Genomic DNA, 25356 nt, shown 5'->3' with positions numbered 1-25356 from the left:
ACCATTTTCAAACTATACATAGTGTTTGCTTTTGCTTCTAAAAAGGTACTTATATCCCCAAAAGGTTTTTAATTTTAAATAAGCAGGGCAGGCAGGGAGGGGGTAGGGGGGGAAGACTGGTTGTTGGTACTAAAGCCTTTACTGTAATAAACTAAATATATTTACAATTTATACAAATGTTTGACCTTCAACAAAAATACAAAAACATATCACAAGATGCAAAACCAGGAAACAAGTTCATCTGAGACACCACTGCTCTACACAGGACAGAATGCAACTTGAACCGCAAGGAACAGAAAGGTATTTATCCCCCATATTCAGGCAATGAGAACAATTTGCATGAGGTCACAAAGAAAGAAAAAAATAAAAGGCTCCAACATTCTTCAGTAGACTTGGCTTTTAAAAACTATGTCAAAAACCTAGGCTACATCTGTCCATCTTGCCTCAGTGTTCCGTTTGGTCCACGTAGCCAATATTTAGTTGCTGGATGTTGCCTTCTATTTTGAAAAATCGGAGTAGTTTCATGGCAAGGTCTGGAACCTCAATACTTTTGTTCCTTTTTAAAAGGCAAAACCTTTCTACTTCTATAATTAAGAACAATTTTGGCCCAGTTCAACTTCTAAAAGTTATATCCCCATCATATTTTTCAGTAGATAACTTCATAGACTGTAGCCTTTTTGTCTCCAGAGCCAGTGACTATGTACTTATCATCCACAGAGATGTCACAGCTAAGCACTGACGAAGATTCTTTGGACTAGAAGAAAAATAGAAATATATTACATCATTTAAAAAAAAGCCTGTTACCCTCATCTCAGCATCCCATTTTGGGTAGATCACATAGGTGAAGATACTTGAGTCCACTCTTGGGACTCTGGGTGTTCTAGTTTTTTCTTTAAAAGCATCATCATCCTCACCTGGAAGATACTGGCTCCGTAAGGAGTTCTCCATGCATTAAGAAGGTTATCTTTCCCAGTACTCACAAACCATTTACCTAGAATATAAAACAGAAGGACTATGAAAACGTATGAAACAGGCATCTGACAGATTTGGGGTTTTCAACGCGCATCTATGAAATCTGTTAACTAATTACCATTATAAAAGCTCTCACCACTAATCAACATAGTACTTTTGCTCACAATCAATGTGGACACTCATGCTTTTGCAGTGTGTTACATACTAGGAAATCCCTAGACTCTGTAAGTAGAAATAGCTTTTTACACACAAATCAACCTTCGCAGCAGCCTTTAGACAAACTGATGGTTGTTTGTAGATAAATATGTTTGAATTCATAAAGCAGAGATATTTATTCATAACTTAAGAAACTGAGATACTAAGTAAGTTTTGATTATCAAATGAGCTATGACTATGTAATAACTAATCAGCAAAGCATGAACTAGAGCCCTGACCTCCAGTTCTGTGTGCAGGGCAACTTACCACAGTAAGCAAATTTGAGTGACAATACACAACTCTCATGAAGGTGCAGTTGATATTTGTCTGGTTTGTTTACATGTAGCACTTCTACGTTGCTGCTCTCCATTCCCACAGCTAGCCATTCACCAGTAGGACAATAACCAAGGGAAAATATCTGAAAATTAAACCACATTTACACTTCTTATTTTTTTCTACAGATACGCTTCTTTTTTTTCCTACAGTGGTTAAATTAATTGGGAGAGGGAGAGAGAGAGAAAAGGGCCACATAAAATTCACATAGTTCAATAGCAAGGCTGCTGTTCAAAATTCAGTTATTCAAAATAACCCCTGTTCTTACCTATTAACTCAGAAAAATAGAAAAGAGAGTAGTGTCAGGCTATGATTTTATTCTGGAAGCTAAACATATGAAAGCTCCAAAACACTGTGTTGTGAGCAGCCAAAAGGAAGAGAGGGAACAATCTCCCAGTTGCACTGGGCTCAATCTCAGCTTTCATCCTGAATGTTTCCCCCCCACTGCATGCCCCCTCCAAGGTGCAGGAAAATGCAGTTACCTGCGATGTGAAGTCGTGCTGTTGTAGCTGTCTCCCCTCTCTCAAGTCCCAGGATCTGACAGTGTTATCCAAACCTCCTGTCCAGAGCTTGGTACCATCATTAGAAATGTCAATACAGCTGGCTCCGTCTGTGTGGCCCTGGAATTGCCTGATAAAACAAACCAGATTGAATAATGATTTCCTGCCAGAGCCCAAGGTAAACACTGTTGTGGTGTTAGTTTTGGACTCTGTATGTGTGTGTCATCTCTTCTGTGTCTGCTGATGGGCAAAAATCAGCCCCTCCCTCTTACTGAGCATGAAGTACAACATTATTACTAAAACATTTTCCAGGTGCTAGAGAAATGAATTGCATCATGGCTAGCTGAACAAGTTGAGTATTTCCTATCAGATTTTGAAAGGCAAAAAAAGCTTGTGAGAACATTGAAGTTCAGTAACTATAGTTAAAAGCACTAAGGACAACTCAGATTAAAACAAGGAGGGAACAAAACTCCTCCAGTTTCAGAAAACAACTTCTGTATTTTTCTTTGGCTGTAAGTCCAGATGATAAATAATAAGCAGAGAGATTAATAGAAAGGGATCCAGATAGAGATCCAGACAGTTAAACACAAGCATTGCTGAGTCAGCAAAGTTGCATTCTCTGTGGCAGGAGATCACAAAAATCTAAATGGTGCAGTTTGTTTTAAAATCATCTCATTAGTAATTCTCAGCTTTCAGCAACCAGAAGGTCATCTCAAGTTTTCCTTAATCCTTTGGCAAAAGCCTTCTGAGGCTCCTGCATTTTTCATCAGCAATTAGCTTTAACAAAGTACTATGCCTCAATGTGAAAGGTGGAGGGCAGGGGGTAAAAGACAACTAGCTTGGGAATGAAGGGTATGAATCACTAAGAGCTGCCACAGAAAGGTCACGTGGCACATTTTGTTTTGTAGCTCTGGTCTCAAAATTCCACGTGTTATCAATTAGCAAGATCAGTCATCAAGCAGTGGGAACACCTACAGCAAATATTCAAAAGGCAAGACAGTCACAGATGGAGAGAGTGCACCTTTACAGAGACTAAGCATGCATAGGGCAAACTGAAGATTTTTTATAACTAAAATCTGCTTTGTTGACCTAGAAGTTCAACAGAAAGTAAAATTTGCATGCACATTAATATGACTCTCTGCACATAAGTTTAGGCTAATTATTGATATACAGGAAATTTAATTGAAACACAGCAGACTAAGCAGATTCTTCAGTGTTTGTGTTCGGAACTTTTAAAATATCACGGCCTTTCCCAGTTTAGGCTCTCTCTTCTCATAACATTGTAAGCCACTACTATTTTGGTAAGCATAAACCAAGATATATCTTCTAGTAAACCACACAGCTAGTTGCTAAGAGCCATTTCACACATGGCCTTATCTTTCTTTCTCTGTCATGGCACTAATGCTGAATATTGACCTGCCAGGCACTTTAACCTTCTACTAATGTATTAATTAATCACAGGTCTAACAAAAGATTTCAAAAATAATTCACATGGCTATCCATTCATTATACTCTTTGCAACCCGTTCTAAAAGTTTTAGAGATCAAATTCTCCCAAAAAACTCAAATACCTTTTTCTCATGAATGACCCAACATCTGTCCTTTATGCTTTCCTAAGAACTGAGGGGATCCACACTTTCAACCACTTTTGTAAGAATAACTTTATTACCTATCATCACCAAATAAGAACTGAAAATTCTCTTTATTACATAATAAGGCTTAAGACAAAGGAAAAGAACAAACCTCAAAGAGTTCCCTAAAAGACACTTTCAGTCTATATCAACCACACACCAGCAGAAATGCTGCCTGTAGAAACCTGCAGACAAATCCCAACTAACTGACACCAACAGGAACTTTTACACTGACTGTAGTACGTTATGGACCAAGCCTTTACACCCTGAAAGCGCATCTTCCAAGACTAGGTTGAAGCTACCAAAACTAGTTTCTGCCCAACTTGGGTGCAAACTGCATTCTTTGGGTAAGAAATACTATTTACTTTACTGTCATTTAGGGAGATAAATATTTATGTAGCTGTCCAAAGAGCAACTTCTATTAAAGTTTTCTGTAAACAAGTAATGACTCACCTGACCAACGTCTGATTGTGCAGATCCCACACTGCGATGTTCCCATCACTGCAGCAGGAAAAGCACACCTTGGAATCAGGGCTGATAGCCAGAGCGTAGCAGGCAGGGGCTGAGGATGTCAGCTCTGCTTTTATACGAGGAGTTGGTGCTGCCAGGTCCCATATGGATAATGTGCTGGCTTCCCCGCCAACTATTAGGGTGCATCCATCAGGCAGTAATTTACAAGAGCGGATGTAGTTATCTCTGTTCTGTACAACAAAAATCACCTCAGTTATGTTAACACATGCCTGCCAATAATGACCATTAATATATCTGACTGCATCCAAGTTTTAAACAGTACACTATTTTTTCCATTACTGAAGTACTGAAGAGGAACCGGCAGATCCTAAAAGGTTTCAAACACCTACTTCTCATCATTAACCAGAGACTGCAGCTGCAGAAATGAAACTGCAGACTCCTGTTGCCACACTCTACTCTGTTTTAAACTGATGAATGGCTCGTCTTCCATCTCATTACACAAAAACAGAGCCAAAGTAGGCTTGCATTTCTGCAAGTGCACTCCATCAGCTAAGGTCACCAACAAAAGAAATATTAAAGCAAATGACCTTTCATTTGGCATTTAGGCAACCCTATATCAAAATGCAGTTCAAGTCTCATGCCTTTCAGGTTTTGGGGTTTTCTTTCAAATACTATTTTGCATTCATTGTTTTAAAGTTAAAATATTAAGTATTCCCACACTGGTCTTGGATTTATGTTGGTCCTTTGTTGTTCAACATGATTCTTATCGTACTTATATTATTAGTTTCACATTTGTGATACTATTGCTGATTGAGAGGTACTACAGGGGATTTAGAGGTGGAAAACATTTCAACCTTCACTTATTACAAGCTTGACTCCTTAAGTGTATCAGATGTCCATTTCTCCGTAACAGCTGCCAAATTAACATGGTAAGTTCTTTAGGAAATTGAGGGTTAAAGTCTGTAACTCAAAACATACAAAAACCACTGCAAGAAGTAGTCAACAGCATTCCTACTACTCTTTTTTTTTGTAATTCACAGCAAAGGAGCAGTAAGTAGTGGAAATGCTGGCTTAATTAGTCAGCCATTACTGCTCCATAACTAAAATGAAGGCAGCTAGGACTGTGCATCCAGACACATACCTGCCATAGAACAGAATACATACTCAACCATACTTTTACTACTAGACAACTAACATAAGGGTAGCAGCAAATAAAGGGTAAAGGCTAAAAAAACCAAACCAAAACAAAACAAAAAACCCACCACATTTAATTCGTTCAACATTGAAGCTAGAATTATTTTTATTCAGAATATATATTACTGTGTGTTACAACATTAAGTCTTCTTAGTTAACATTTTGCAAATGTTACCATGGGATAAAGCCCTGGAGGGAAGAGAGGCCCAAAAAAGCTGGTTAATATTCAAGGATCACCTCCTCCAAGCTCAGGAGCGATGCGTCCCAACAAAGACGAATTCAGGCAAAAGCACCAGGAGGCCTGCATGGATGAACAAGGAGCTCCTCGACACACTCAAACACAAAAAGGAAGCCTACAGAGGGTGGAAGCAAGGACAGGTAGCCTGGGAGGAATACAGAGAAATTGTCTGAGCAGCCAGGAATCAGGTTAGGAAAGCTAAAGCCCTGATAGAATTAAATCTGTCCAGGGACATCAAGGGCAACAAGAAAAGCTTCTATAGGCATGTCAGGGATAAAAGGAGGACTAGGGAAAATATGGGCCCTCTCCAGAGGGAAGTGGGAGACCTGGTTTCCCAGGATATGGAGAAGGCGGAGGTACTCAATGATGTTTTTGCCTCAGTCTTCACCAGCAAGTGCTCAAGCCTCACCGCCCAAGCTGCAGAGGGCAAAGGCAGGGACTGGGAGAATGAAGAGCTGCCCACTGTAGGAGAAGATCAGGTTCGAGACCATCTGAGGAACCTGAAGGTGCACAAGTCCATGGGACCCAATGAGATCCATCCGCGGGTCCTGAGGGAACTGGCGGATGAAGCTGCTAAGCCACTATCCATCATATTTGAGAAGTCGTGGCAGGCCAGTGAAGTTCCCACTCACTGGAAAAAGGGGAAACAAAACCCCTATTCTTAAAAAGGGAAAAAAGGAAGACCTGGGGAACTACAGGCCAGTCAGAGTCACCTCTGTGCCTGGGAAGATCATGGAACAGATCCTCCTGGAAGCTATGCTAAGGCACATGGAGGACAGGGAGGTGATTCGAGACAACCACCATGGCTTCACCAAGGGCGAGTCCTGCCTGACCAACCTAGTAGCCTTCTACGATGGAGAGACTACATCAGTGGACGTGGGAAGAGGTACAGATGTCGTCTATCTGGACCTCTGTAAGGCCTGTGACACGGTCCCCCACAACATCCTTCTCTCTAAACTGGAGAGATAGGGATTTGATGGGTGGACTGTCTAGTGGATGAAGAATTGGTTGGATGGTTGCATCCAGAGGGTAGTGGTCAATGGCTTAATGTCCAGATGGAGATCAGTGACAAGTGGTGTCCCGCAGGGATCCGTACTGGAACCAGTACTGTCAATGACACAGACAGTGGATCAAGTTTGCAGACGACACCAAGCTGAGTGGTGCCATTGACATGTCTGAGGGACGGGATGCCATCCAGAGGGACCTGGACAAGTTTGAGAAGTGGGCCCATGTGAACCTTGTGAGGTTCAACAAGGCCAAGTGCAAGGTCCTGCACATGGGTCGGGGCAAGCCCCGGTATCAACACAGGCTGGGGGATGTGGGGATTGAGAGCAGCCCTGCCAAGAGGACTTGGGGGTACTGGTGGATGAAAAGCTGGACAGGAGCCAGCAACGTGCGCTTGCCGCCCAGAAGACCAACCGTATCCTGGGCTGCATCAAAAGAAGCGTGGCCAGCAGGTCGAGGGAGGTGATTCTGCCCCTCTACTCTGCTCTGGTGAGACCCCACCTGGAGTACTGCGTCCAGCTCTGGAGCCCTCAGCACAAAACAGAGATGGATCTGTTGGAATGGGTCCAGAGGAGGGCCACGAAAATGATCAGGGGGATGGAACGCCTCTCCTATGAAGAAAGGCTGACAGAGTTGGGCTTATTCATCCTGGAGAGGAGAAGGCTCCGGGAAGACCTTATTGGGGCCTTTCAGTACTTAAAGGGGGCTTATAAGAAAGGTGGGGACAAACTTTTTAGCAGGGCCTGTTGCGACAGGACAAGGGGGAACGGTTTTAAACTAAAAGAAGGTAGATTTAGAGTAGGTATGAGGAAGAAATTTTTTACAGTGAGGGTGGTGAAACACTGGCACAGGTTGCCCAGAGGGGTGGTAGATGCGCCATCCCTGGAAACATTCAAGGTCAGGTTGGATGGGGCTCTGAGCAACCTGACCTAGTTGAAGATGTCCCTGTCCACAGCAGGGGGGTTGGACTAGATGACCTTTTAGGTCCCTTCCAATCCAAACTGCTCTATGATTCTATGAAATGTCTGTGCTGCTTCTATTATGAGAGGCATCTTTTATTGAGCTGTTAATGTTTTTGAGTTAGCTTTTATAACTACTTATACTACCGCACTCAATCCCTTTTGTACCCTGCGGATGTAAAGACAACTAACCAAAATGTATAATTTGGGGATCACCAATAAAAGCATAGCCAGACTTAAAGTGACCTTGGTACCTTGTCACATTTTTTCATTATGTGGTTCCTACCCTCTTACAAAAAAAGAGGTTGTCTCTCCTGGTGTGAGTGAAACACCTAGGAAGGTTCTCTGCAGCCCTGCATAAGCCAGGCTACATTCCTTTTAAAGTCATGCACAAAAATCATCGGCATGACTAGAAGAAAAAAAGGAAAAAAAAAGAGAAAAAAAATCAGGTACACTTTCAACTCAGAAAACTTATCTGTTATTTGACCCTTAGTAATGATATTTATCTCCAAACAAACCAGCACTCTTCTCTGTAACTCCACCTGTTATGTGTTAAAACAAAGGCAGCTAAATATGTAAAGCAGCAAACAGAACTGCCTGTTATTTCCCTGTAATATGAACAAAATCCAGACAAGGACAGCTATTTCCTTATTGAGTCTCCAAGGAGAAGCTACCCTTGTGCACAAGTTCCTGTTCACTTACCAGGCAGTCCAGCTGAGAGACAGGGCTCTTGTTGCCAGGCTGGCTGATGTCCCAGACTTTGACGCACCCCTTCCCACCCGTGTAGACGTGTCTTGTGGGGTTGCTGATGGTAACTGCACACACAACTTCCCCGTGGTTCAGAGTGTTGATCTGACGGGCATGGCGAGGGATTCCTGGACCGATGAGGGCGTCAGGAGGGAAAGGAACCGGCTGCATCTGACCATCTGCAGTAACGTGAAAGGAGTAGGCTCTTTCGGGGAAGGGAAAGAAGAGAGAAGACAAAAAAAAAAAATTCAGCCAGTTACAGTGCTATAACGCAAGAAAAACACAGTGTTTTTTTATTTGATTCCTTTGCCAATCTTTTTTTCATGAAAATCAGAGCTACAGTGCCAAGTAATACAGGCACATGAAACCTCAGTGGGAGTCAAGGATTCACAATAGATATTTTCAGCTTGCCTCACCTAAAGTATTTGTGCAGTGGGGAAGCACGTTAAATTCTACTCTTAACTCTACGACCCAAGGTCACGGCTGCTAACCCTCAGCCACCTGGATGATCAAAAGATCTTTCAGCCCCTGGTTTCTAGCCAGCAGTTCCAAGTCTCAGCACAAGTCCTGCAGCAGCAGTGCCTCACCAGGCACTACTCTTTCAGCCTTCTTCCACGAAGCTTGCACCTGTTGCCTTGCAGTAGCACTAGCCAAAGTTCAATTTTTGCTCTGTTTCTGCACCTCATCTTTAACATCAGCACCAGCTGTGCTCACATGCCTCTTTCCAGCTGGTAACTGCTTTAAACAGAAAATAGAAACATGCAGAGTGGTTGCACACAACTTTCATGACACAGCTGATACCATCTTCTCATAATTATGTCTTCTTGAGTAAGTATTTTGGAAAAGCTGAAAGACTCAGTTTCCCAGGTAGTTTTGGCACTTCTGTAACACCTTTTATTTGTATTCAGGGCATGATTTCAAGTATATAGAAACTGAAGGTTGAGGAAGTGAATCCCAGCACTGAACAAAAACACCCCTCCTTGGGGAAAGTACACAAAATTATTTCTTCATGTTCACTGTAATGTTTAAAGTAGCTCTTCTCAAGGATCAGGGCACAAATAGCAGCTAATAAAGGATTCAGGTGCTGGGGGTTTTGTTTGTTTGTTTGTTTTAAATAATAATGAAAATACTACTGCAAAAGGCTGCTTTTTGTTATATTGGTGAGCTCCTTTTCTGCTTCTTCTGTTTTAGGCACATCCATAGCTCATGTTTTTGATGCTACTGTTACATTAACAGCATTCTTCAAGAGGCCAAAGTGGATAAAAAATGGTAAGATATGAGTATCCTTTTTTTTTAATAATGAGCTACTGTCTCCCTAGTGAGAGATACCTCTTTTCCAAATGTACCTTCTTCCTCAGAAATCTTCAGTCACTGAAGTATTAGTGTATTGCATCCCTCAAGTATTAGTACTGCATCCCTCTTCCAAGGACCCAGCAATAGATAATTCAATTTAATCTTCTGTTCTGAGCTCTGAGCTAGTATTTTCAAAGTATTTTATTGCATGTTTCCAAGTATTGCACAGTTTGAAAGGAAGGAACAAGCAAGATGCCTGGACCCACAACAGACATCACAAAGCAACCGAATATGCCCAGGAGCAGAGCAGAAGATATTCCTTTAAAAAAAAAGTGAGAAGTGGACAGGTGAAAGAACTCTGCAGTTCTTTCATACAGAAGGTAACAGTGGAAACAGTCACCCCAGTATCACAGTTTTCTCAGAAGGGAAGGATAAAAACTGGTTAACAGTAACTGCTATGAAACAAAGAAGAAATTAATACTGCATACACATGCAATTCCCGTACCTCATTCACGATTCATGGTCGGACATGTGAGTTGAAAGTGTGCTCAGAGAAATGGAGGATGAGCAAGTGCAAAAGATGACAAATTTTTTTTGTCATAGAAGTGTCAGGAGTGGGCAATGCAAGATAAGAAAGAAAGTGCAAAGTTCATTCGCTTACATGTGTACAAGATGCACAGTATATCAAATGCATTTCTTCCCATGGAACCCTTTCTCTTATTTTGTATGAAGAATTACAGTAATGATAAAGGCTTAACTAGAAATTTGTATCATTTCTGTGAAGAAGAGTAGAGACAGGACTGTCCCAAAATAGTTATTCACTAAACAGATGAGACACAGGACAGGAGAGGAAGCAGAAGAGGAGTGGCAACAAGACTGCTCAAGGCTGAACAACAGCTCAGGTTCAGGTACAGAATCCAACTAAAGAGTCATAGCACTTAAAAGGCTGAAAAGCTGGGCCCCATCCTGGGCTCCAGATCAAAGTCAGTTACAGAATCTGCAGAACTGCACAACTTTGAAGTCTCAGCCTGCCCTTGCTTTTATCATGGACAGAAGAAAAACAATTAAGCAAGTATTAAGCAATTTTTTTCTGGCATGTTTTAGATGAATTATCCACTTGTACATGATTTTTTTTTTTAATGGAAGGTTACAGCGTAAATGTTCTGTTCAATTTAAAATACCTAAATAATTGGTGTTTCTGTGCATACACACAGCTTCTCAGTTCTTGCTGAGATGGGGTGGGAGGAAGACAATAGGAACATTTTTCAATTGCTTTATGCATACTGTAGAATTATGATGATTCTTCTGCTCTGAACCACCAAAGACTTACCCAGTGTACTTTTAATCATGTCGAATTTTACCAGTATGCCCATGTTTAAAGTGCGGTTATATAGATCATAAGAGTAGTATCTCTTTTTTACCACCATGAGTAGGCATTTGCTTCCAAAACTGGTTGGTCAGGATTAAGGATGAGTGAGTTTGTGGGCCTAACAAACAGACCAGTGACAGTTTCTTACAAGCCAAGACAGCTTTTTCTACAGTGCAAGTTATCATCAATCCACTGTGTAAAGAAATGGCTACACATTGCCAAGTCCCTCTGCCCCTGGCAAGACAAGCACACAAAAAAGTAAATGTTCCTGTTTGCTCGAAGACGTCTGGCATGTCATGCTAACATCACCACTGTCGGCATACTTATGTGGTCTAGTAACTTGTATCTACTAGGTATTATGGCATAACTTTTCATTACACATACCTTTTACTTTGAAAAAACTTGCATCATTTGCAGGACTGACACTCCCTAGGCAAGGAAAGCTTCTGTCTCCAGAAGAACAACAGTACTGGAGACAGCAGTGCAAATGACTATTTGCAGCTCAGTCACTGCTGTCCTCCGCTACCTCTCCATCAGGTCACCATGACAGAGCGCCTACTCTGCTACTTCTGGGGAGGACTGTACTTCCACTGCTACACCTACAAAGCTGTAGGTGTACTTACATATGATTAAGAAATGACTCAATTTTTAATGCACTAGGTATATTCACAGGCCTGAATTCTCAAAACTGATGAGCATTTTGGTTGACAACCTTAGAAGAGTCAACAGTAAAATCTGGTAAATTCTTGAGTTCTCTAAAGCTCAAGGTATTTCTTGACAGGCACCCCTTGCCCACTCATCTTTCTCCTCAACAAATTGCTATTGACATCTGAATTCCATAACACTGCAAAAATGTAATGTGCATTTTTTTCCTTTTATGATGATCTTTTAGAACTGACAGTGTATGCCAGAAACTGCTGTTCAGCTTCATGACAATCACAGATTTCTGTCTCATTCACAGCATTCTGCCTCTACAAAATGACTGGGTTCCATGATTATCCATCTTTGGTCAAATGACTTAGCATTAAGATAGCCTTTCCTCATGTTGGGCTAACAATCACAGCGAACAAAGAAAAAGTCCTTATACAATGCAATTACAATTTAACATAAAACAAGCTAAGTTCATATAAATTAATATGTAAATATACTCTTGTAATTAATTGTATGTTATGAAAAGAACAGTTACAAGACAAACTTGCATGCCTTTTATTTAGGGAAGAGTTCTGAGAAACAGTATACTGTCACTTATGATTACATGCTTTCTGAATAACAGAAATAGTCTTCTTCCTCTCTGAATAACAGAAATAGTCTTCTTCCTCATCTGTGTCAAAGCAGCACTGAGAACCTGCAGAGTTCCTATACATTACAACATAGCAGGTGATACTAATACAACCCAGTTTCTCCGTTTAAATCTGGTAATTATGGCCCTCCAATTTCCAAATAAGTATCAAATAAGTATATAAGAAGTAAGTATCATCTGACATGCTGAGAAGAGTTAGAATAATTAATTCATTGCTCAAGAACATGGCAAATCAACTAAACTACCTAACTGCCAGCTACTCTTAAGTATTCAGATTGATATAATGTGCAATTCCTGCCTACTTAACGTACCATACCTAAAAAAAAAAGCTTCCACTTCATCCCTCCAATTCAGAGTTCCTTAACTAGCATAATAATACCCCAACTGCAAAACACAAAAGCAGACAGTTCCTTCTACTGATGAGTGCATTTTACTTTCAGCTCTCCTTTGTACTCCAGCTTCTTTTTAGTTGTAGTTATCACAACAAACAGTGAATATCTGAGTATGGACAAAATACCAAGAAATAAGGATAAAGATATTTGTACAGAAATAACAAAATCTTCAACTTCCTACATGTAATCAAATAATTTTATCCAGAGATACAATGGGGGGAAAAACAACCTGTTATTCTAGAATATAATAAAATTAGCCTTCCTTTAAAATATTCCTCATTGTACATTCACTGAACAAGCGTGAAGATCAGGAGAATTGAAATATTTTTAATTTTTGCCTTGAGCAATTCCAGAACAGTATACTATTCCTTTCCAAAAACACAAAGAAAAGTCAGCTTAAAACTAGAAGTTGAAAGATTTAAATTTGTCATATGAAATTTCCGTTTCCTACTAAAATGAGAAACGTGTATTTTCAGCTCTTTCTGGTGTCTGTATATAACACCTCATGCTTCAATTAAAGCCACATTTGAAAAAAATACTGAGAAATACATTTGTCCTCAATGCTACCATTAATTCACAATTTTAGACACCAGGGAAGCAATACTGTGGACATAAATCTTACCACTGAGCTTGAAAATCTGTGTTCAGTGCACAATCCAACTATTAGAAGCTGTGGTTCACATCAAGGAGAAATCCACAAGAACATTAATTTAGCAGCTATAGAAGACTAGAAGCTAAATAAGCACCTTGCCAGAAAGGCTATGCAAAGCAAAAAACATGATTAAAGCAACACACCAAGAACTTATAGTCCAGGGCACAGTTAAATATATCAAAACGACAGAGTGCAAGACTTAGACACTACATGTCCATGTCCAAAACCAGCACTGATTTCCCACCCCCAACCTAAGACAATTATTGATTAGGTGATGGCTCAAGGCAATCTGGAAAGAAAAAACAGGCCTCCCCCCCCAACCCCCACTCCCCCCACCCCACTCCACCCCCCCCCCCCCCGAAAAAAACAACACCCAAAACCCCAACCAAAACTAGAAAAGCTGCTAAGAAAAGAATAATCTACTGATGGGAATCTAGTTTGAAACCAAGAATATGAAAACTTATTTTATGCACATTCATACACACATAGAGATATCAAGTCCTTGTCCATAAAATTAATTACTGAACTACAAACAGGTGGAGAGAGAAAACAACTAATATGAGATCACGTGTGTACAACAAAATATCAAAGTAATACGAAAAACCTGAAAAGCCTCATAGGAAATAATTTTTAAAAAACAAACACAACCTGCTACCAAATGCAAGGACTAGCTCATTTATTTTCTAATTAAGAAATTGCTGAAGACACTTTGACTTTCTAGATTGCTACCCAATTTCCCAAGTACACCTGTACCACTGCTAACAAGGTTAGACTCTGCAAAGAGCAAAATTTGAAAGATTCACATTCAGGAACATAAAAAGATGGTAGTAAAGACTTACATTTAATCAAGTTACAAAACCAGGCAAGCTTCCCAGACAACGGACCCTTGATACAAGCAGATAGACAAGTAGGAGTGGGTTCTTAAGAGGCTACTAATTTTTCTAACAAGCTAGTCATTACCAAATCTCAGAATACACAAGGGTTAAAGAAAACTGGGTGCTATCAGAAATGTCATTCCTTTGGAAAGAAAGGAACTTCATTTTCTCTTGGAAGCAGAGCTGGGTGAAAAAAACAGTCCCAGCATAACCACTGATAAAAACGTGCAGCTGTGAGCATACACATATGGCTGGGAATTCAATAGTTCAATTTGAAAATTTTCTGTACCACTTGCAACAAGACTCAGACTAAAACTCCACATCTCATAAAACAAATTCAATGTGACACCTTAAACGAACTCCAGGAAAAGGCAGATTTTAAAAATGAAGACTACTCCACTGGTTTGCATGATTATATAACCCAGCCACTTTGTTTGGAAAATACAGGAGACTTGCCTAATGTAGGTAAGAGATACTCAAAGATGCTGCAGGTAGGAGATGGCATCTAGCTCGCTGCAGCCAATCAAGACTAAAACAAGAGATCATTCTAAAGCTGTCAATGGAAAGATAACAGATCAGTTTGTGGAATTTTAGGTTTGCCTCACTTACAAAAAAGATAAGCAAAGTAGTCACTTTAGAGGAAATGACCGACTCAGTCCAAGTAACACGACCCACAAAAAAAACATTACAGAACACATCAAATCAAGTGGAGAGTAGGGAGTGTGTATCAAAGTAGGTGATCTATGAAGCAGTGTGAATAAAGTGCTGAAAACACTAACTAAAAAGATTTTAAAAAAAAAAACAAACCCCACACAGACTGTAATTTAGCTACGAAATACCAGGATACAAAGTATAGCAGCATACACGCACTGCTTTTGTGCCTTGAATAGTGCAACAACTAGAACTCAGCCACAGAAAATTTCTGACTGAACAAAAATAGGTTTTCATAGCTTACAATATAAAATATTGCCAGGCATTACTAATGGAATAAGTAATTGAAAGCTTATGAATATACTTGTTTAAAAGTAAAAACTTACAGCCACTGGATTATGCAATCTCCAAAAATATTTTATATAAGTGTGCCAAATTCTACTGAAGTCAGCAAGAATGAGTCTGACCCTTAATAAAAGAATGTTTTGAGAACAAAGCCCGTTCCTTACTGTACTAAATATAAATACACCACCATGTGATACATAACACCAACTTACTGAGTCCTCACTTCAGTAACCTTGTCAACATACCACCAACTTTTCTTTAAGTAAATCCAAGATTTAACAGGTTTCTCACACTGCCAACAGATAGCTAAGTCTGTTCTCAGAAGCCTGGTGGATAACAACGAACACACATTCAGGATGGCTTTCCTAATCTAAGTCTGCTGCTTTCGTACTGTTATGGAAAAAGAGTAGAAGAAAATACACACTTTTTGGCCTGTAATCTGGTGTACTTTTAAGGATGTTTGCATGACTGACATTACAACATATCACTAGCTATTAACAGGAGTTCAAAATGAAGGCAAACAGAAATATGTGTGTATATAACTTTTACCACAGTGTGTCTTACAACTTAGGCAGTATCACAAAAGTATAGTTTCTGAATTTTTCCTGAAGCTGCAAAAGGCAAAATGAAACCATGATAGATTGGTAAAGAAGACAGTATGTAACAGGAACACCCAGCACAGAAGTGCAAAATGTTAAGTGAGTTTCAAAATTATGTAAGTACCTATCTAGAGAGAAACTACCCTAACTGCAACTTTCTGTTGAAAGAGAAGACAGGATTGAATGCCAAGCATGAAGGGCCAAAGAAAAGGTTTTAACAGTGTGTCAAAAAACCTGTTATAATTCTCTCTGCACCACTTTCTCTGAGAAAACAGATTAGTTAAGTTTGCAGTCTATGCTTTTTTTGTACCTGCATGGACTAGTTGTCCAGAAATACTTTAAAAATAATCACATTTTTTAAGAGGTCATACATGTTCATGACTCTACTACACATGGATAAGCTCAGTCTCAACAGTCTACCAAAACCAAATTATGAAAAATTTGATGTATGCAGTTTTGGTGAATTTATTTTATTGTAACATCAATAAGCCACAGCATCACAGAAGTATTTTATTTAACCACTTCTTCATCAATAATTATTTTTAAATAAAAAGAACCTGTTGTGAAAGTTATCCTACATCTATGCACCACCTGCTGCACAACTGCTTCATCACACTTTTGCTCTCCAGCTGCGCACTTACACAAAAGTTCTAAAGAGGTTGCTCCATTACACAAGGTGTGCATTAATTGCTAAAATAACTGCTTCAGATACCCACTGTGATGAATAGTTGCAGACTCTCATGCCTGATAAAACAGGTGCCAGACAAGGAGTCTGTGAGTTTGCACTACACATTTATGCTCAGCATAGTATGAAGTTTAGTTTCAATATGTTTTTATCTTACACATTTTACCCCTGTCTACCAGTTTGTCGTCCCCTTAACTTCCCCAGAAAGAAGGAAATAAAAAATCTTAAAGTATACCTTCAACAGCTTCTCCTTGGAAATAGGTATATGCACACCTGTTTTGGGATATGACAACCACCATTTGAGAATTTATATGCTGCACCTCTTACCAGGAGAAGTCTAAAACAATCTCTTGGGAACAACCGACACTACCCCCTTTGGAATTCTTGTTCACTGACACAAGATAACTTTATTCTCTCTCGATATTACAGATGTTACCAAAATGTTAAAAGTTACTTACGGTTTTCCCCCAGGAATCCCTGCTAGATTTGGAGGGATTCCAGGTACTCTCATGTGAGGAGGCGGATCAAACCCAACCTGGCAATGAAAAATGAATTAATCTCACACTTGCAATCTCTCATTCAGCAAGCCCCTTTCCTTCACCCCAAGATATTATGCATTTAACCAAAACGTGGCTTTTACCTCCAGTATTAAATAAGTGCATGTCCCTTCCTAGTGGGGGAAAAACAAGACGTTTTCCCCAAGCATGCTTCTGCTAGAAGTTTTCATATGCAAATAGAAAACCAATAATGTATATCATGCATTCACAGCACTGAGCGTTAGCACAGAGCTAGCCCTGGAATTAGTCTGTGGTGTGTCGGCATGTAGCCACGCCAGCGCCCTGTAGCTCTGCGACAGCTAGCGCGGTGCTGGAAAGCAGCTTCAGGCCCCAGCTAGAATCTCTGCCTGGCTCCTCACTGCACTGTGTGGGCACATCAGCTGAGAGATCTCTCACAGAGCTACACCGCAGGGTGCAGACAAAGCTGTAAGTCTACAGCTTAAAAATACTACGTTCTCCTTACATACTGCAGTTCCACTGAACTTTTATATCCTGAAGAAATATGTACATCAGATAATCCAAACCGAAATTCTGGACCAAACAGACAGTTTTTCTTCTGAACACCATACCTGATTTAAAATTCTCATTGCCTTAAGGAGCACATACGCTATTTAGAATTTCCACATTTCCACATAAAAGCCCTGTTTACCAGTTTGAAAAAAGTAGCCATATCTACAATAATGAGAAAACGACAAGCTTAAGTCCAATCTTGCAAATTTACAAGTAGGTAAGTTTGTCTATGCATAAAGCTGCCATCAAGCTCATGTTTGCAGAATCAGGCCCCTAGGTTATTCTGCTCAACAGCAGCTATAAGTGCTATGCTCCATTCACTTACCACCCCCACAACAACAACTATTCTTAGCACACCTTATCACAGAGCTCCAAGATATGTACAGACCAACTTCTCATGCTGATTTCCACAAAAAAACAAAATATAAGGACAGAGATGTAGATAAAAAGAGTTCTACATGCTTCAAGATTAATTTGGTATGTCTGTATGGAACACAAATCTGGTTCAGCAAAAGAAAAGCAGATGTCCACAGCACCAATGAAATACTTTGTAGCTACCAAAACTACCTTTTCATTTAAAGCATAAAATAATTTTTTGGCATTTATCAATCTGTCAAAGCACTGATGAAGGTGAAGAAAATAGGCAACATACATAAATACGCCGAGATTCTTTGTTTTCAAGGTGCAAATTTGTTTCTCCAGCCACGCAGCAAAGTGAAACACACAGTGAAGCTGTCAAGCCTCTGGTGCTGTTATAACTTGGGAATTCGACAGTGCTAAATGAAGCATGTAGCTCTTCTCAGTGAACCACAACCCACAGGACTGAGATTGCATGCAACGTATGGCCTACCATAGGAGATCTTCCATAGGCAACCACAGCAGCTGCAGCAGCAGCAGCACTCATCTGGGGTGACATATTGTGCAGACTGGCATAGGCTGCCCCTGGACTGGTTAACTCTCCGTTCATGCCAGCATGAGGTACCATTCCAAATGGAGCAGGGTACGGTCCTGGTACTGCCAACGGTGTCCGCAAACCTGCAGCTACGGAATAATGAAATCAAGTAGTTTTATTTATATATTCCTGCATACAGGGAAGAAAACAGCCCTTTTTTTCCCCTACAGTACCTAACCTTCCCCGCTCACACACGCACACTGCCAAGAAACGTTGCCATAATTTATCAGTACCACCACCTCTTTTTACTCAGCGTAAATAAGATCTACTGAAGTGTGAACTTGCTGATTACTTCTAACAATCTCTTCTAGCATTACCTATTTCCATTTCTGCAATATTTCCCTGTTTACATTAATCTCTCCTTTACCAAATTAAGCAGTAAAGCTGACAGACATGGTTTACACAGCTCATGTCTGAAGCAACTGTGCTGTACCACCCTGAATAGCAAAAGTAAACTTCCCCCTGCATTTGTCAAGATTTACACTGCAGCAAATATTGGTAGACTCAGTCAAAGAGCTGGAGAAGAGATTGCATTCAGAATAAGTACCAGAAACTTTGGAGAAGTCTTTTTACATTCCATTCAGTCTCTGGATTATTTGTGAAAAAGATAAAGACAAAAGTAAACAAAGAAGGATAAGAGATAGAAAGATATTCAAACTCTTGATAATCCAAACATCTGCTTCTCATCAAGCCCTCTCTTGATATCAAGAACAAAGCAATACATTTAGTTAATATTCGCACAGAACTACATACGTAAAAAAAGATTAATTCTGGAACCATAAAAACGTGAGGTAATGCATTACCAGCTTGGTTAACCAGAGGGTCCATTGTTGGAGGTTTGCCAAGGCCTGGACGAAGTCCTGGAGTTGCACTAGTGCCTGGGGTTGGCACATCACTTCGAGGAGTTGGTGTGCTGGATTTCAGAACAGGCGTGCTGGCTTTTTCATGCTAGTATCATTAAACAAATTAAATGAGTATTATTTTTAATCCAGGTGATATTATACAATTTATCACAACAGCAGCTGGGATGCTGGGCACCTACTACTTAGTCCCTCAGCCAATTTTCATAAATCCATGCAATGCCGACAACATTAACTTGTGAGAGGGAAATGCTGACCTTTTTGATTGCCGCCAGAAGTAAAATAAGAAAAGAAACATAGAAAGTTATTTTTCCTTCTTCCATTGGCATGAAAAAAAAAAATGCCTGAGCTAATTTTTTTTCAGGACAATACAGTATGCATCACCAAATTATTTTAGCTTGAAATCATTACTTTCTCAATTATTATTGGACACTAAGTACAAATCTAAGTACAAAACCAAAATACCACCATAATCAATAGTATCAAAAAATTGTGACACAAAAGCTACAGAGAAACCAATCAAATTATTAGTGATTCTGCAGGAAAAGTTTTCAGAGAGTAACAGCTTATTTAGAAGAGTTTAACAAAAGTCTGGGGAACTTCTTAGTGACTATATATACACTATGTCAAACCATAAGCTATTGCTCAAGAAAAAATAAAGAATGCTTAAGCGACTCTTGTACTTTGTAATAAATTTGCAACTGATTTGACAGAAATGTAGGAAACACAAGAAATCAAAAAGAAGCAGAAAATATTGCTGAGGAGGAAAGCTATATAATACTATAAAGGTCTGGAAAAACAGTAGTCTATTTCAGCTCAAATGTTTTAAGTTATGTACCTTCTACCACAAGTAGTTGCAGGAAAACAAAGAGTTACACTTCGCAGGAAAGAAGAACATTTATCTGGACAACAGACTGCTACCCACCAGACTCATTTCTTTGGATTTCAGGGAAGTGGAACTTCCTGAAGAGGCCGTAGATGCTGGACTGCTAGAGGCGTCTTTCTTCAGCAGACGGGTTTTATCTATACCGTTTTCACGTGGTGAATGAGTGGGACTTGCCCTTGGGGAAGAAGGATCCTAAAACAATGGGAAGAACAGCACAGAAACATGTCATGGGTTGGTACACAAACACCACTAAGAAGCCTATGGGGAAAAAACTAGAAGAATTTAAGCAGTAAATTCAAATGACAAGACATTTTGTTATCTCTATAGAAAAAAAGCTGAAATCCCTTCATCAATTTAGAGATACAAGCAAGTTCATACAGTAAGCAATCTGGTTTTATTTTACACTACATGTAATCATAAACTGTTTCCAGGCATAGAGATTGTAATCTAAGCATACCTAAGTACAAACTAAGGCAAGCATGCACAACATGTGGTAAGAGCAAGAAAGACCAACTATAGTAAGTTTACACTGGTTTTTTCCATATATGTTCTCCACGCACTGCTACTGACAACAAACATTTCAATAATCTCTTTTAGGCCATACAAACCTTGCTCATCTCTATCTTCAGAAGAAGAGAGAAAGACACATGCTTTATATGCCATAATATCTGACACTTCTTTCTAAATACCATCTGCAATTGCCTCGCTACTTAAATCTACAGGAAAAACTGAAATCACCTCTCAGGTGATTATCTTTCTCTCTTCCAGAGGTGCACTCTGCATTTACTCTAACCTGAAATAGCCAGCCCAGCAAGCTACAATGCCATCAGAGCTCTGCAGGTTCTCCATGCTCCTTTGGCTCATGAGAATAGCAGCAGGGAGGAAGCAGTCCTCACAAGAGGACTGACAAGTCTACTGACTGATTATTGAGCAGTTTCATTGTAAGTAGGGCTTCTGAAAGGATTACTGAAATCCCTTGTTGGATACCAACTTTTCTACTTGGCAGACATCATTTGGGCACTCGGAGCTGCTGAAGACACTTCTCTGTCAGCTTCTCTCCCTGTGCTTTTCACAGAGCAGAACAACCATGCTTTGCTACCATATTTAGGTTTCCTGAATCTCTTTGTTGTATAAAATAAAAGATGAAGAAAAGGGTAGGCCCATCCCTTCACCTTGATGCCACTGCCAAATCTCTGCCCTGGAGAAAAAAAGTGGCTACAACCTCTGGAAAATTTTGTGAACTGACTGACTTCATTCTGGCTTCAGCTCACTTCATTCTAAAACACAAACATTTCTGGAAAATACTGTCTTTAGCGTAGGATGTTGAAATACTAGTAATATTTAAGGTACCAAAAATGTTTTTAACAATACTCCTACTATTAAATACAAGGTTAGGTATCGTTTTCCTTTTTCATTTGAAGACAGTGGTTTGAAAACCTCAGCCCTCCACCTGCATCTCACTACAACCCTCTCCACCACAGAGCAGCTGTGAAGCGTCAGAGTGTAACTGCAGAGGGAACAGACCTGGACAAAGCAGCAGAAGGAAAAGCCAAGAGGGCAACCGGATAAAGCTCAGAGGAAGAGATAGTAACTGCAGTACTAACAAAAAGGAGAAGTTGTGAATATTTTAATATATCCACACAGCGGATTCTTTTTCTTCTAACATCTAAATGCACTTTTCCTTTAACCTTTGGGCAAACGTCAAGACTACAAAAATGAAAAAAGTTACCTCATTGGATACATCTACAACCAAGTTATCGTCACTCTTGTCCCCATCACTGTCCTATTAAAAATAAATAAATATAGTGTTCATTTCAATTAGTACATGAAGAGCCCAGAGAGAAAGACTATGCATCTACTCAGACATTTTTTGTTTTTCCTAAACAAAAAGCAAACAGCCTTTCATTAACTTATTAGCAATAGGGAAAACAATGAAAACAGAAACACAACACCTTATTTCTGCTTCAATAATAAAACCCAAATAAGGTAGAACTAGTTGAAAGGTGGTGGTCTCACCATCAGTGCAAGATGGTTCAAAACCCCTCCTTATTACCATCATAAACAGTGTTATCACTACTCCTAAAAGATAAACTCATTCTGTTCATATGCTAATCTTACGTCTTAATCTTACGGAAATTCCTGCTTCTGCATACCTAAAAGACCAACAGATCTCAGAAAACTGGAGCTTTTTGGCATTTGTTTGATGAATTAACTTCCTCAAAATGATAGGACAATTCTTCTCCTTTTCCAGAAAGGAAAGTTTTGAAATGGAAAGTTCTGGGGAAGAAAAAGCTTCAGAAATGCCAAAGCATTTCAACATTTCTGCCTAACAAAACCAAAATACTTTGACATTCCTAAACGGAAATGTTTTATTGTGGCTTGTCAAGCTGGATTTTGACTGTTTCACATAAATCTGCGTTCACCTGAGCTGCCCTAGTGCCTCACGATAGCTGTTACTCGAGTGCCTCCTGGTCCCTATCTCCAAAATGGGCTGGGATGCCCCAGCAGACACATTCTATGACACACAGTGGTCTAGCGATTTCCGCAGTGCACCATGGTGGTTCAACCAGAAAGTGAGTCTTGACTCAAAACCAAAAACAAACAAAAAAATTAAGTGAATGACAAAACTTAAAATTTTCATGTGGGCAAGTTTGACATTTCCAATAATAATACTTTTAGTTCAAAAGTTTCTAGACAAACAAATCAGACATACAAGATTGCTTAAACTGTCCCCCATCTCTTGCTTTCAAAGTGTCTGGGCTATCACACTTAACACTGGCAGACAGACAGTAAAACACCAGTTCCTTCCTCTCACATCAGGCCATAAATTAAAACAAACAAACAACAAAAAAAAAAACCCCAAACCCCAAAACCAGGTAGTTTCAACCCTTCCCTTCTGCTTTAGCCGTTGAATATTGCTCCAACAAATACCGCAAACATATCAGGGACCCAAGAGTGCCACTGAAGACAGAATGGTGGCTCTGTTTGCCACTCAGGAAACTGTCCAACCAAAGGGTGCAAAAGAAGAAGGAACAGGAAAGCTTCAGCCCCGGTTATCTGCCACGTCTTGAAAAGTATGAAGCACCCAGAAGGCAAGAATAGGTTAGAACACATTTGAGCATGCGGGAGCACAGTAGGTGGGACACTTGTTCACCAGAAATACTGCCCCTGAGGAGGATAAAAATAGCTGCCAAGCAATGATTAAGTGCACTCCACTGACCTCGTCATCTTGAGAAATAGAAATTTACTGGGACTTTCAAAGGTATCTCCTATAGGTACTATTAATATCATAAGATTTTCCTCACTAACAAACCCACAGGCTGAACCTATACAGGTCCTAACGCGAAAATTGGTCAGAAGTCAAAAAGAAAAAAAAAATTGCATTTTGCGTCTTATTTCCAAAAGCAACAATTCCTACAACTCATTTATCTCCCTTCTGACAAAACCAGTACTTTCTTGTCCCTATAAGGGCCTCATCTAAAATGAGCTCAAAATCAGCAGCTCTGTGTTTGCAGAATTGGGGAACCTTTAAAAAGAAAGATCTGCCTCCAGATTAGAATAAACCTGAAACTTTCAAGTATCCTTGTTTTGCTCAATTCTTTATTTTGATGCTCCCTTTATCTGTAAAATCCATGTCGAGCAAACAGCAAACAGAACCACACAATTAGAATGTGGATTAAAACAGCTTCTACAGTGCAATAATACCCTTTCCATTTCTTTCCAGGAGAAATACAAGAAAAACAAGCTTTTTCTTCCTTTTTTTTTTTTTTTTGAATCAAATGTAGCTTAAGAATGCTTAATCTTCAAATATTTAAAATGAAAAATGCCCATAGAATATCAAACCCTCACAGTTGAGGGAGTAACATGGGGAAGTTTGCCAAACCCTTCTGTAATTACAAGAAGATTAGAAAGTGGTGGAAATACAACTTGCAAAACCGTTAACAGTACTACAACACCACAATGTGCAGAAAGGGGAAACTAACCCCATCTACTGTCAGTAGCTCCAGGGATATCCAACAGCTGCTCACAGATTCTCTGGGTCTAAGCGGAGAGAAATTACCCTACCAAATACTGAGGAAATAAAGTGGCACCTGATTTTCTCTTGGGTTTCAGTAACCAGGAAGTAATTAGTGATTGGATTCATAGAAACCAGATAATTTGCCACACTATTGCTATGTCAAAGAATAATAGCTTCTGTTAGATTTAAGTTCTGCTTTTCAGTACTCTTTCACACCAGGCCTAGTCTCTAAAGCCTGTTCAAGTATCATCCTGTGATTTGGCTGAGCATCTAGACTTGAAGTTGAAAGCCTATGTGAACCTTGTTCACATATGACACACTGTTGTACTGAAGTGCCTCTTTGAAACCAAGCAACAAGCAAGCTAGTCAAAAATGCAGAACACAAACTGTGAACTTTTTATATTTGAATTTGCTTTCTGCTGAAACTGCCATATCAACCAAAATCAAACTTCAGTAAGTTGGTACAGCCTCGTAACATATGCAATTTGCAACAGTAATTATTACCCAACATGGTAATAGCTAGTATTAGAAAAATGTACTAAACCCTCCCCAAATCAACAAAATCCTCCATTTCAAACAAACCTGCAGGTTTTAAAGCAGTCCAGAAAGGATCTCTTGCTGGAACTCTGAGAAATGTCCCAGAACACTTGTGAATCCTAAACAGCTACTCCTGGCTCATTATTCCCTGTTGAGGAGCATTACTTGACGATAACCCAAAATATTGAGTCACTATTCTTCCCGCAACATGAATAATGGTCTCTCTGCCACATATATTCATGTACTACATCTGCCATAGGAAACACATTGCCTTGCTCTTCACAGCTCTTTTACTCCTCATACAAGCACAGTATGTGCAAATAAATTAATCATTTCTTTGACACAGATTTGCTTACATAGTGGCTGGAATCCTTATCATCCACCTTTCTCTTTTTGATGTCATTGGTATATTCAGGCCCATTCCTGCGTTTATCTGTGCTTCGCAGATTGTCCGGGACCAACAGAGAATTACTCTGTAAAGACAAAAAACAAGGTCAATCAAAAATTCCTTTCAAGATTCTTTCATATATGCTTAAAAACTCAAATTGGATGTGATAGATGCCTTAGCAATGTGATACCCCCATAGTCTTTCATTCCATTTAATTCAACTCAAAGTCCTCCAGGCAAACAT

The 25356-nt window shown here is 39.7% G+C and overlaps 1 protein-coding gene across 2 annotated transcripts in view; it reads right to left on the bottom strand.

Annotated features, from left to right (window-relative positions):
- Positions 1-290: 290 nt before the first annotated feature.
- The window catches only part of TLE1 (TLE family member 1, transcriptional corepressor), a 77188-nt gene continuing 52122 nt past the window's right edge, over positions 291-25356 (bottom strand). For both annotated transcript variants that reach the window (XM_075138464.1, XM_075138465.1), the window contains exons 9-20: positions 25082-25198; positions 21900-21953; positions 20210-20362; positions 19228-19372; positions 18323-18513; positions 16864-16940; positions 8200-8449; positions 4084-4331; positions 1983-2130; positions 1435-1585; positions 915-991; positions 291-754 (exon numbers count right to left, since the gene is read on the bottom strand). In XM_075138464.1, the coding sequence (XP_074994565.1) occupies positions 647-754; positions 915-991; positions 1435-1585; positions 1983-2130; positions 4084-4331; positions 8200-8449; positions 16864-16940; positions 18323-18513; positions 19228-19372; positions 20210-20362; positions 21900-21953; positions 25082-25198 (1719 nt within the window). In that variant the 3' untranslated portion in view covers positions 291-646. The remainder of the gene's footprint in view (positions 755-914; positions 992-1434; positions 1586-1982; positions 2131-4083; positions 4332-8199; positions 8450-16863; positions 16941-18322; positions 18514-19227; positions 19373-20209; positions 20363-21899; positions 21954-25081; positions 25199-25356) is intronic.

The sequence above is a fragment of the Calonectris borealis genome, chromosome Z, assembly GCF_964195595.1.
Source record: "Calonectris borealis chromosome Z, bCalBor7.hap1.2, whole genome shotgun sequence".
NCBI lineage: Eukaryota > Metazoa > Chordata > Aves > Procellariiformes > Procellariidae > Calonectris > Calonectris borealis.
The sequence above is the reverse complement of the archived record's forward strand: the minus strand, read 5'-3'. Positions and strand labels throughout refer to the sequence as shown.